Source organism: Meriones unguiculatus, chromosome 11 (assembly GCF_030254825.1).
Source record: "Meriones unguiculatus strain TT.TT164.6M chromosome 11, Bangor_MerUng_6.1, whole genome shotgun sequence".
NCBI lineage: Eukaryota > Metazoa > Chordata > Mammalia > Rodentia > Muridae > Meriones > Meriones unguiculatus.
Window position 1 is genome coordinate 90,719,031 of NC_083359.1, and position 13,676 is coordinate 90,732,706.

At 39.7% G+C, this 13,676-nt stretch overlaps 1 protein-coding gene across 4 annotated transcripts in view; it reads right to left on the reverse strand.

Moving 5' to 3' along the window:
• Positions 1-1,707: 1,707 nt before the first annotated feature.
• The window catches only part of Uap1 (UDP-N-acetylglucosamine pyrophosphorylase 1), a 32,662-nt gene continuing 20,693 nt past the window's right edge, over positions 1,708-13,676 (reverse strand). For 2 of the 4 annotated variants that reach the window (XM_021640612.2, XM_060364641.1), the window contains exons 6-11: positions 11,780-11,973; positions 11,165-11,305; positions 10,052-10,240; positions 8,840-8,890; positions 3,292-3,358; positions 1,708-2,282 (exon numbers count right to left, since the gene is read on the reverse strand). In XM_021640612.2, coding sequence (XP_021496287.2) covers positions 2,190-2,282; positions 3,292-3,358; positions 8,840-8,890; positions 10,052-10,240; positions 11,165-11,305; positions 11,780-11,973 — 735 coding nt within the window. In that variant the 3' untranslated portion in view covers positions 1,708-2,189. The remainder of the gene's footprint in view (positions 2,283-3,291; positions 3,359-8,839; positions 8,891-10,051; positions 10,241-11,164; positions 11,306-11,779; positions 11,974-13,676) is intronic. The other 2 variants (XM_021640613.2, XM_021640614.2) reach the window with 2 other exon arrangements.

The following is a 13,676-nucleotide window of genomic DNA, read 5'->3' on the forward strand; positions in this document are numbered from 1 at the left end:
CTTCATAAATACATGCACACTGAAACATGGGTAACCTAAATCTATGCTCCTGAGCTATGAATAAATAAATAATCTCTTAGGATTGTTGAGGTAAAGTTGTGTTTTTTTTGTCAACAGATGGTGAATTGCAAAAACACCTGCCTCAAGCAGTAGAAAGCCAGAATCCAAAGCTAACAGAATGGCTGTATTTTAGCTACTCTTAGATTATGAATGCTTTTTCTCACCTTTTCATCAACAGAGATCAGACTCTGTAGTCATGAGTCATTGAGAGGAAATGCTAGAATAAGCTAGAGCTAGAAATAAAACTTCCCATCACTAAAAAACCTCTAAACATAGGGATAGAAGTCAGGATTGACAAGTATTTTGTTCATCTTCCAGTGGATGCCACAGAACATGACCACAGGCTTGCATGTGCACTGTTAATACCCATCAAGTTATTACCATAGTGTGACCTGAGTGGACTCCAAGTGACTATTAATTCTCACACAAACTCTGTGCTGTGGCCAAATGACTCCAATTCCTAGTTCAGAAACACTTTATCCAGTTCTGCATCTTCTGCAGTCAAGGCAGAATTCAACAGGAACTGTTTGTGCTGTAGAATGTGTTTTTCCTCACAGTTTCATGGCTCAGAGGCTCCCAGGCTCTTTCCTTACATCAGAGTCCTTTTACTGTTCCTCTCCAATAAAAAGCACCGCCATCCCCAGTTCTATGCCTCCTTTTCTCCAAGATGACTGGTAAACTGAAGACACAGAAAAACAAGTAACAAGCAAATGTTCGGGGGCGGGGGGAGAACGAGAATGGATCCCACACTAAGATGCTAAAAACTCAATCCATTTGGAGCTCATTCCACAGAGAAGTTCCAAAAATCTCTTGAATAGATAACAGCAAAATTGTGCTGTTGTTAAGATAGAAAATATGCTAGCTATACTACATATGTAGGCCTTAGTAAAAAACAAAAAACAAAAAACAAGCAAACAAAACAGAAAAACAAAGATCAATGCATAAGCTCTATAAAAGGTAACATTTAAGGGTTCATATGTGGTCCTTCTTACGGTAGCTTAGTAAAAGGTGTTAGTCTCTAAATATAATTTGTATACTCTTGCATTTAGCTAGATATTGGGGGACAATACATGTGATTTAAATGCATCCACAATGCTCAGCATTTTCATGCAAAGAGAATTTTTAGATATTTAAAACCCACATCAACAACCATGACTTCCGGCCCATATTGAAGATTCATATTTGCCTCTATTTTTCAATCTTCTAATCACACACACACACAAAAAAAAAAAATCAGAATTCCAGTGATTAATTTGCTAAGCTTTAAGTATTACAAGATATTGAGGGACAGTAAGGTAAATAACTGACAAACATGCTTCTCAACCTCAAATTCTGGCAGGCCAGCTGGCTGAGTCCTTGCTCTACATGGTCACCCTGTGAATTTGGCATGGATCTGCTTGATGGTATTAATGCCATCCCATCTGCCCAGCCAGGTACCAAAGATGTCTCTAGATATGGCCAAGTGCCCTTTGCAGAGGGCTAGGTGAAACGTCTTTAGGGGAGAGATGGTAAAAAGACAGAGGACAGAGTCCAGAGTCAGCTGCCTGTGGAACAAAGCCGTGACTACATCCGTTTGTTTTTATGCATTAACTTGAAAGGTCTCCCAAATTTTGCGTGTTGCCAACAGAAATTTTCTCAAGGTAGAAATAACAGTGCACAGACAAGAAGAAAGTTTTATTTTGTTGTCCAGTTATTTTCTTAAAAAATCTTTAATGCTTGATAAAATAAAACAAAATTTTAGTACCATAGAAACCGTCTGACATGTACAATGACTTATTATCACTATGTACAACTTCAAAAACAAATGCTTCCAGCTCCAAATGAAGTCATGCTGAACATCCCAACTAGAGTCAAGCTGAGGAAGTTTCCTGGATGGCCAATGTGAGCCTTGGCTTGGAAGAACTTATATAGTTAAAAAATATAAATAAGACCTTCAATGAGTTGAGAATCACAAAAACGCTCTCTAAAGTCCAGTCATCTGGATGTGGGAAGTCTGCTGTTTATCAGATACCAGCAAGCAAAATGAAACTCTGTGAATGTCCACACTTCAGCCTTCTGGGAGGTCCCGCAGGTTCACAGCTGGTTTATCAAACACACAGGCTCCCTGTGGGCCGCGCTCACTGTAAGATTCATATGCCGTTTTTCACCAGCTCATGGACTCCATTCTCGTCGATGATTAAAGGTGCATGGAAGTCTTGATCTGCCACATAACCTTCTAGCCCCTAAAGGGAGGGTTGAAATAATGCATGTCACAGAAGAGTAGCAGCTTTTGTCACACAACACTGGCCTGGTGGCACTAAACATTCAAAACCTGTCTGCCAGAAGCTGGTTGGAGAGTAAGAATGTAGAAGTAAAATATCCACCTCACGTACTTTCTACACTAGACTTAATGGCTGAAAGACAAATAACAACAACAACAACAACAAAATGTTAATTTCTTCCTTCTTGGTTTGTGTTCATTCCTTGTTGTTATCTTGCACTAGTGTGGAGGAAACCCTGAGCCTAGTGCATGCTAGGCAAGTGGTTATAATGCAATTGCTAATAAGATGCTAATCATTCACCCCACAATCATCATTAAATACAGTTAATTTTCTAAGCAAGATGGCTATCTCTACTGCTACAGCTACAAAGTAAGAAATTCCAGGAAAACTTATGTAACCAGAACAGTAGGGAGCTCCACTCCACAGGACCATAAAGTATAAGTGCTAAGTGTATAAGCAAAACAGAGATACCTAGAAGGAAAATTTACATTACATTAAAAAAGCAGCCCACTGATTATAAAACACTTATTTCATTTTTAAAGGCATTAACACGCAGGTATTAACGGACAGGTGAAACATATTAAACATTATAGATTTCTATTAATGGCATTTATGGTACAGATGAAAGATGCAGCAGAAATTGTCTAGAGTTCAGAACACACACAGCTCCTCCGATCACTCCCTGGAAGAGCTCCTAGGAAAACACTGCACTTTCTCTGAAACACTTCCGCTGCAACCTGAAGCAATGCCAGATCCCCGCGTCTATAAAGCTTACTTTAAACTGGTAAGTAATAAATAGCATATATTCAAGTGCTAACTCAAGCGTGTGTATGCTGTGGCATGATCCAGATGAGCTAATTAACACATCCACCTCTTCAAAGACTCATCACTTCTTGGTGGGGCAAACACTAAGCTCTTTGGAGATAGAGTAGTTTGTAAAAGAACAGAGAGGAAAATAAAACTAACTTACTTCTCCAGCATAGGAGACGAGGGGAGAGATTTCACACTGGATCGGTACATCGTTGGCATCTTTCAAGCTAAGAAAAAAATTCAGAGGCATGTTAAAGATTCTGCATCTCACGTTACTTGCTAGCATAAAAATACAGACCATAGTCTTCCTCTGAGAAGCTTGCAGGTAACCAAATTCTAGTTAAAAAGAATGGAGCCCACCCTGGATCCTAGTCTTCACTAAATCGCCTGAAGGCTGACACATTCTCACTCTCAGCTGCAAACCACTTGAGCCAGAACCTATAGTCACCACCAGCCCCCATATACTACCCTCTCACACAGTCCCATTTCCAATTTCAGAAAGTTCATTAGAAAGGACCACAGATGAGGCAGTCTCTGTGTGTCAGACCCACCTAGGCCTCTTGACTCCTGCATGTTAATTTTAATTCTCACAAAACGCAACCTTGCAAGTCAGACCCTAATGCTGCCAGATACTCTGGAGCTGCACTGTCCACATAGTAGCCAAAGGGCTACTTACACTGAAATTTTCAAACCTCAGTTTCTTGGACATAATAATCACATTTCAAGTGCTCAGGAGACACAGATAGGAAATGACAACCAAACTGAACAGCACAGACAGAGAACATTTCATTCCTTGTTCCACGATTTCCCCGTACAAGATTTTCCTATACAAACTGAATCTCCTGTATTAGCTCAATTAATTTATTACTCTGTCTCAAAATACTGAGCTACCGAAAAGGTAAGGACAAAAGCATTATTTGCAAATTCTATGTCACACTCTGATATTTGTATTCTGAATTTCTAGATTATCTAACATAACAGTCAATAAATACTATTTTCTGTACAGTCAGTCCTTGGAGAGCTGTGTTATTTGTTACCTCAAGAATTTTGCCAACGGTAGGTTCAGAATGTAGTTCAGTTGGTAGACGCTTGCCTACCATGCATGAGGCTATGGGTTCAGTCTCCAGCACTGTATAAAGCCAGCATGGTCTGGATGTTTGTAGTCCCAGGACTCAGGAGGTAGAGGCAGAAGGATCAGAAGTTTAAGCCTATCCTTGCCTACCTAGCAAGTTCAAGGCCAGCCTGGACTACATAAGGGTGCAATAATGACAATCTTTACAGTAACCAGTAGCTCTCTGACTGGACTGACAGTCCACTTAGCAGGACTTAAGAAGACATAGTTGGTAATGGAAAATAAGCCAATCATCCAAGGTTAGTGACGTCACGGACCTTAGAGGAGAACCAACTACGACCATTTGGCAAAACCAGCAAAATTTCTAACTCTATTCTAAATATTCATCCTATACTCACAGATTAGTATTGTTCTCATCCCTTTCCAAAAAACCCTCTCTCTATAACTGAAGGAAAGCATTACAGGATACAACTGGTCAAAATACAGAGAAAAAATGATTGTGGGTTGTCCTGCTCCAATTACTTCATCTACAACACAACTCCCTAGCAAAGGCTCAGGGAACATCTCAGAATAGGGGGAAGAAAGACTGGAAGAGCCAAAGGATCACGAAAACTGCTGTGAGACTGTGTCTCCTAGAAATGACAAGGAAGCTTTACCCATGATACCTGAACAACATGGCTGCCTGAACAAGACATGAACAGGTACAACACCAATAGACATGTGAACATGAAAGGAGAAATCACACCTGGTCCCACCCCTAGACAAAGAACTACAGACAATAAAGGAATGTTTCGAGCAGGGGAAACAATCTTTCCCAGGGATGAGCCCTCTAATTGATTATCCAATACCAAGTGGTCAGCCCTGAAATCATAGATACAAGTAACAGTAAACAAACTAGGACAGATTAGCCTATGTTTACAGATTAAATATTTACATGTCTGTGTATAACTTTACATAAATATGTATAATATATACATACATACATTCATATGTACGTACGTACATACATACATACACACACACATACACACATACATATATCAGCAAGAGGTCATGATTCTGAGAGAAACCAGAGGGGGATGGGGTATATGGGAAGGATTGAAGGGAGAAAAGGGAAAAGAAAAATTATGTAATTATATTTTAATTTATTTTAAAAGATAAAATAATCTTTAAAAAATATTTTTTTAAAAGAGAAAGAAAAAAAGCAAGCAAGAAAGAAAGAACAGCAGGCAGGCATATGGAACATGACTGTAATCCTGCCCTTGAGGAAGCTGAGGAAACTAAGAGTTTGAGGTCAACAAGAGCTTTTATAGCAAGAGCTACTTTCTTAAAAACAGAAAATCTTAGTAGAAAGTACACAAAACCCAGCCTCTCTGTAGCCTCAAACTCTCTCCTCTTCCACTAATGAATTTTCAAACTGTGGCAACATCAGTAAAATCAGAGCAAGCATGCTAAGGCTAGTCAGAGGGCTCTCCATGCCCTGTTCCTGAAGCCTTCTACTACTTCTCATGAGTTGCTATAGGATAATGGAGAAATTTCTTTGGATTAGTCTAAATTATCTCAACTACAGACTGCAAAAACCATACCCATCCTCCAAGGTTTAGCCCCAACATTCCCTCACCCTCTCTATTCATTTCAGAGTGAGTGCTTCTGTGCACTGAGAAACTAAAGGTATTGGAATGCCTAGAAATCCCTGTCTCCAAGAGTAAATATTACTTATGTCACATGGCCAGAATAATCACATACTGCCTGATAACATCTCTTAAATTTTTATAGATCTGAACCTCATATGCCATTAGGCTGTCAGAAATGACTTACTTCTCCTGCACGTGATACTACAGAACCTAGGATGCTAACAGCAGCTATAGGCCTGAAGGCTTCTAGATAAATCTCTGAAGGTAAATGACAGTCTAGTGTCAAGAAAAGAAACATAGGTCTCCCCACAATGTGTCACAGTCTAATGACAAGTGGTCTAGAGTTGCCACACCAGGTCAGACTAAACCAGTAGAAGAAATGAAGGCCTATCACACCGGCAAGACACACAGAACCTCTGAAGTATTCAGTCATCATGATGACAGTGTGGTTTTGAACCCAAGAAACAAATATATAACTGGTCTCAATACCTAACTTCTGTTCTAGACCTGCAGTGATAGCCCTTGAATCCAAATGGGAAGAAACTTAGAAAACAGACTTCAATAGGCAAGTTTAGAGACCTGAAGGAGGGAAGACAAAAGGAGTTCTCACTAAATGTAGACAATCAGCTTCTAAGAGAAACAGCCTGACTGCAAACTGGCCCCTAATTCCCTCACCAAGCAACCAGTAGCTAATAGTAAGCAAAGAAGAAAAATAAAAATATCACTTTTGTCCAGACTGCACAACCTTGCTTTTATTTTTCAAACTATTTCTTCTCTGTCTTACATAAAATATTTCCTTTTCTTTTAAAAAATTTTTATTATTGAGATGTATGTGAATGTGTGTGGATGTAGGCTCGCCACAGTGCATATGTGGTGATTAGAGGACAATAGCTTTGTGGAACCCTTCATGTAGATTCCAGAAATCAAACTTGGGACATCAGATTTCTGCGGCAAGCGCCTTTACCCACTGAGCCATCTCGACAGCCTTTTACATCTCACTTTCAGGTAATCTTTTTCAACTTTCTGAAGGCATCCTTTGGTACAGAAGATTTTAGTAGGAATTATTTATAAGCGCATGACGTCATTTGGTTTGATTAACCTACAAAAAAAGGGCAGTGGGGAGAGACACTAAAGAAAACAATCCAAATAAAAATGTTTCTGGATCTTTTTTTTTTTTTTTTTTTTTTTTTTTTTTTTTATCAGTTACATTTTATTAACTCTGTATCCCAGCCGTGTCCCGATCCCTCATTCCCTCCCAGTCCCTCCCTCCCTCCCTCCCTGTTTCTGGATCTTTAATGTTGCATTTTGCTAGATCATTTAAAAAAAAAAACAAAAAACAAAAAAAACACCTACTTCATTTTGAAGGTAACAGCTATGGTTCGATGATGAGGAAACTCAAGAGTCAAAGCTATATTTCCTAAATTATAAAAGTAGTTTGTCTACATATTAAAAATAATGGATGAGACAGAAAGTGACAAAAGGGCTCTGGGGCCCAGGCCCCATTGTACAAGTGGCAACAGTTATCTATGAGTCCTGGGGGAAACTAGACAGATGTATAAGATAAGGTCCCTTGTCTACAGTGCCACAGAGACACAATGCTCGCAGGGCCTGTCCCCTGGGCAAATGAGAACTGTAACAAGATGAGGCACGTGGAAAGTATCATCAACGGCAACCCTGTTTCTCAGAAAAATTCCACCTCCAGAACCTCATTCCCAAATTACCTGAAAATCTTAAAATTCAAACTAAATCTAGTAACTTTTAACTTTTTTAAAATCTGTATTGTATGTGTACAGGTGGTTTGTCTGCATGTATGTCTGTATACCACATGCATGCCTGGTTCCCGGTGCCCCAGGAGGCCAGAAGAAGTAATAAGATCTCCTGGAACTGGAATTACAGATAGTTGTGTGCTGCCATGTAGGTGCTAAGAATTCAACCTGAGTCCTCTGCAACAATCAGTGCTCTTAACCACTGAGCCATCTCTTTAGCCACGAAATCTAGTAACTTTAAAGGGCAGCAAAACATCAGCTGACCTTTTAACTATAAAAATAATAGCAAAAATAATATTAAAACAATAATAAAAAATATTGTAAAGCCAGGCATGGTCGTGCATGCCTATAATCCTAGAACTTAGGGAGGCAGAAGCAGGCAGATCTCTGTGAGGTTGAAGCCAGCCTGGTCTATAAAGTAAGTCCAGACAGCCAAGGGCTACAAGAGAAATCCTGTCTTGAAAAACGAAAACAAAACAATAAATTGTTAGTAACCAGATGAGAAAGGCTATGCTATTCCTAGCTATAAAATGGCCTGCTGATAAAGAAAAGAGGAAAAAAAAAAAAGATATACGCTTTAGAATCAAAAAATTCAACAATGATGAAAGCACAGCGACTCTGGCCATATTTGTTGGGATGTGGCCATAATCCCAGCACTTGGAGGCAAACAGGAGAATAGAGTTCTAGGCCAGATTTGGCTACAAACTAAGACCCTTTCTCAAAACAATAACAAAGCCAAAAAGTGTGCAAATCAAGTAAAAGATGTCTTCTCCATATTGGTGAAGCTGTTGAATATCAGGAACAGTCAAACTCCATATTGAGAATGTGTGTGTGTGTGTGTGTGTGTGTGTGTGTGTGTGTTCAACTCAATAAAACACATTTGCAGAATGCCATTTTTAACAAGCTTATGCTACAAAGTCTCCTGGGAACCAACTTTGCTCTCCCAGCCTGTAACTCTCCCTGGATCCCAGCATCTGTAAACATTTCACCATGGGCTCAAACACCTAATGCTCAGGTTCTTTAGGAAAGCATGCTCCCCGCTTCCTGCATGCACCGAGATTCTGAGTTAGTATCACCCAGATAGAAACCTGCCACCAGGAAAGCAGTGCACCCACACACCAGAGCTTCAATCATCCTCCCTCCAGAACCCCAGAAGGCAGAACACTAAACTATGACGCCAGTTAGTATGGAGAGAAGCCCCATCACCATGCACTGCAGGCAGGCTGGTATATTTACTTGTGATTGACATCAGCTGTGATGGTCTCTGACTTTCCATTTGTAGCACTGCTATTTGGGAATAAATAAACATTAATGGGAATGGCAACAAATAACAACAATGAAGTGGCGCTGCAAAATATACTGAATCAAATGGTATGTCCTTATGGTAAATCATAAAGGTGGTACTATAAGCAGTAAAAACAAAAAAATTAAATTAAAAAACAAACAAACGCAATAGTCACAGATGGGCACGAGAATAATGTGACATGTCGAGGAGCAAGCAAGCTTGTTGGCAAGGCAGAGCGTGCTGTAAGCGGCCTCGGACTCAGAGATGAGCTAGCACTGTCCCTTTCAGTAGAATTCGTCCATGGGGCAGCGCACTACACTGCCCAGTGGCCCAATGTTTGAGGCTTTCTAGCGCGTGGGTGCATGCAGCCAGAATTTTACCTCTTAAGAACAAAACTTAAGCCAAGTAGTGGTGGCACACACCTTTAATCCCAGCACTCTGGAGGCAGAGGCAGGCAGATATCTATGAATTTGAGGCCAGCCCAGTCTACAAAATGAGTCCAGGACAGCCAAGGCTACACAGAGAAACCCTGTCTCAAAAAAAAAAACAAAAACCTAAATAAATAAATAAGTGCTAAAAAAAAAAAAAGCTTTAAAAAGGGACATTCTAGGTGTGAGCAAGTTTTATTGTAAGAGAAAAGTTTAGTTAAAAGTGCTTTATCTGAAATCTGAATAGCTCCCAAAGCCTTTTTTCTTATCCTCAAAACATTCCTCCTCAAAACATTCCTGAGGTCCGCAAATCAGTTAATGTAACTGGCACTCACTTCCCTTCATGGCACCTTCTCTAGGGACATGGTAAGAGCATGTTGCAGACAGCCTTCTGTGTTTAAGGACCTTGCCTGGAATACAGTGCATTCTTAATGGCTTTAATCAGATTAAACACCAAAATAATATCACCTGATCATTATTTAATAGAAATTATTTTGTTAGTACAATGAGGATATTTCAAAATAAAAAACAACTGAGAGCTCTTCAAGAGCTGTCTCTTAAAGAGAAGTAAATGGGCATTCTCTTCATAACGGGCAAAGCTATGGTTACTTTACAGTAGTAACAACTCACAAAGTGATACTTTAAAAACAAATAATCATGATCTAGGGATACACCAGACAAAAGAAGAAGAAGTTCAAAGTGGTACATACATACAAAAGCAAGACAGTAACTTACCGGGGGATGGCTGGGAGGCGAGAGCCATTTTCATCTATGAAGTGTCCCCCAGCATTGAGGACCCAGCAATGATGCAGGGACATCAAAGCATGCCGCGCAGTGGTCGGATTGTCCTTTCCATTCTGACTGTCTGCATTCTTGAGTGGGGAGAACTCGTCTTCCCGTAACACTTCATACACCACAAACTTCCTAGAATGGAGCCACAGACATTTCATTCATAGGAAATAAAACTACCCACACAGCAGACCTAAGACTCTGGGATTCAATGACAAGGTTTCTTCAGACAATTCCAAGTGATCACAAATAATGCTTATCATTAACCCAAAGAGAAACAGAACTTTCTTCTCCATTGCAAAATGTAAACTCCTTGCCACACACTCATTTTACATGAAAAAGAAAACAATGTACAAAGATCACATTAATATGTTTTTTTTTGGGGGGGGGAGATAAAAGGGGCATTAATAAAGCATGTGGGAAGCAGACAGACTCACACTCATAATCCAAACAGTCAAGGCAGAAACATCAGGAATTCAAGCATATCCTAGCTACAGAGCCTGGCCTACAGGAGACCCTGTCTGAAAGCAACGAACAGAATAAAGGAAAGAGAAAGAAAGGAAAGAAGGAAAGGGAGAAGGAAAGGAAAGAAAGGCACACAGTTGTGCAAGAATGGTGTCATACAACTAACTTGTTCTCTGCGTTTTTCACATTGGCCAAATTCTGAAACATGTATCTCAACATGCAATGTGACCTTTACACAGTCTGAAGAGTTCAACACGCACTTATAGGTCAGTTACACTAAACAAAACTGGTCAACTATTTATATGAATCTCTTCAGTCTCTTAGTAAAAAATAAACGACTTTATGGACTTTGAAAAAGACCTAGATAGTGACAGTTTTGTTTTGTTTTTAATTGTCCTTTTAGGCAAATCAGCCCACACCGCTGGAGTGGTGGCTTTAGACTAGAGAATGATAATGAATTTAGACTCTCCTGATCAAGATGTCTGGCTGAAACAGACACCACTAAGTGATTCCTGAGCACAGCTTATTGGCTAACAGTAAAAAGCAGCATTTCAGGGCACACATTTGATCTTACTGGTGCTATTCAGAGCATACTTTGCAAACTGGAAGATGTCAAAGACAAATTTCTCCATCTTTATTCCATTTGGCTTGTCTGGCTTAATTAAGTGCCCCTGGGAATCCACATATGGAATCTTCTTTTGCGCCACATGGTGCTGCAACTGAGGTTCGTAGACACTAAGAAATAAAGGAGGAAAAAGATATAGTCACTTTCCAATTTAAAAAAGGAAAAAAAAATACCTGAATACTCAGGCACAAGTGTATCAACAAGCAACAGTGAGGTTTTCAGAGATAAAAGCATTTATTAGGTTTCAGTTCATGTGGAAATATCATAGAGCTGATTCCTCCTAGAAAATTTAAATAATGATTTCTACATTAAAAAAAAAAAAATCTAGATGTGGCAGCTCATACCCAGTCCTAGCGCTTAGAAGCAGAAGGATCACACACTAGGGAAAGCCTCCTGCCCAGATCCAGCACCTGACCCAGCTCATGAAGAACAGTCACAAATGTGAATTTTCCCTCTGAGAACATTGATCCTCAAGAGAGAAAACGAGTTCTGCAGAATGGTAGTTGGGGTTCTACATAGTTCCCCAAAAGGTTCAGTTTCTAATTAACAACAAAATAAAATCCGGGTCCCTCTTCTGTTCATACTTGACAACATCTTTCAGGAAGGGTACAGTGAAGAAGTGATTGGCGATGTTCCCGGCGTTGAACAGCAGCCGTCCATCCGAGCTTCGCTTCTGAGCCGTCGCCAGAGAAATCTCACTGTACTCTACCACCTGGTACACCCCATCCACCCGGCAAACCACTCCAACTGGTTCCGTGGGGTTCGTTTTCTCCACCACCTGCCCATCAAAACAGACAACAATAAAGGAAGAAATTTAATTACAGCCTCTTTTGGAAACATGCCATATGAAAGACCACTTTTACATTTTACTTATATTGTCTTTAAGTTCAAGAGAGGGCTTTAGTATTTTTGTGTACTTTTATTAGCTTAGAGTTTGATGGGTTTTTTTGAGAGGGGAGGGGTAGTATTTTATCTTGTCTTCTTATTTTTTTAAACCATATATATGTATTTGGGGTGTTTGGTTTTTTGAGACAGGATTTCTCTGTGTAGCCTTGACTATCCTCAACTCACTCTGTAGACCAGGCTAGTCTCAAACTCACAGAAATCTGCCTCCCTGAGTATTGGGATTATAGGTATGCTCTACCGCACCTGGTCTTGTGTTCTTGATTTTAAGAGGCTTTATTGTATTGGGTTTTTATTTATTTATTTATTTTTGGGAAAGAACTTAAATTTGAGTAAGGGAAAGGATCTGGAAGGACTTGGGTGAGAGGGTAATAATATGATTAAAATATATCTAAATTTAAGTAATATTTTAAATACAAAAATATATTTTTAAAGAATATGTTAAATGAGGGCTAGAGAGATGGCTCAGTGGTTAAGAGCACTGTCCGCCCTTCCAAAGGACCTGAGTTCAATTCCCAGCATCCACATGGCAGCTCACAACTGTCTATAATGCCAGTTCCAAAAGATCTGACACCTTCACACTAATGTAAAAAAAAAAAAAAAAATCAAACAAATTATTTTAAAAAAAGAATATGTCAAATATATTTTAATACCTTAATTGCCTTATTAAAAGAAAAAGGCTAGCCAAGTGGCATATATCTGAAATCCCACCACTTAGAAAACAGAAGTGAACTTAAGTCAAATCCCAATAAACAAAGCTACGGGGAAAGAAATATTTGTTAACTAACATTTGTAAAATTTTTAAACATGTCAATCTAGTCTTAGCTTAGTTCCACATGAGTTATCTATTCACTGAATGATTATAATCTTAAATGCCAGGGCTAAGACTAAGTGGTGAGTCTGCAGAAGGAAACCTCAGCTGCAGCCACAGTAATGGGGAAATTAACGCTCATGTCTCTGTGATAACAGTGCACTCACTAGTCGGCACACCAGCGTCCAGTTTCTGAGCTGCCAGCACACACAGGACAATTCTCCAGATGGGCTTGTAGAAAGGAAGTGAGAGAGTAAGAGCTGGGAAACATGAATTCTAGCCCCGCCTCTGCAGACACAATTAGTGACCTTTTATCTGGGACTTAGAAAGTATCTGAATGAAGAGTGCCAATATCTGGGATCAAATGGGCTCGGATCAAATCATCACTGGTCTCTCAGCCTTTACATTGACTCTGAAGCTTGTATCAGTAAAGATTAAGTTTCTGTTTCGAAATGAGAGTGACACCAAGTGGAACAAAGACAGAAATGCACTGTTTTGCTTTGGTGTTTTTTAAGCTTGCTAGCTACCTACAATTCAATATGCTATTTCCATTACAATTCAGCAGCTATTAAAACAGATGGCACCTGGCAGTGGTGGTACACACATTTAAACCCAGCACTCAGGAGGCAGAGGCAGAGCAGCAGATCTCTGTGAGTTCGAGGCCAGCCTGGTCTATAGAGTGAATCCAGGACAGCCAAGGCTACACAGAGAAACCCTGTCTTGAACCCCGCCCCCTACCAAAGAAAAAGAAATAACAACAACAAAAA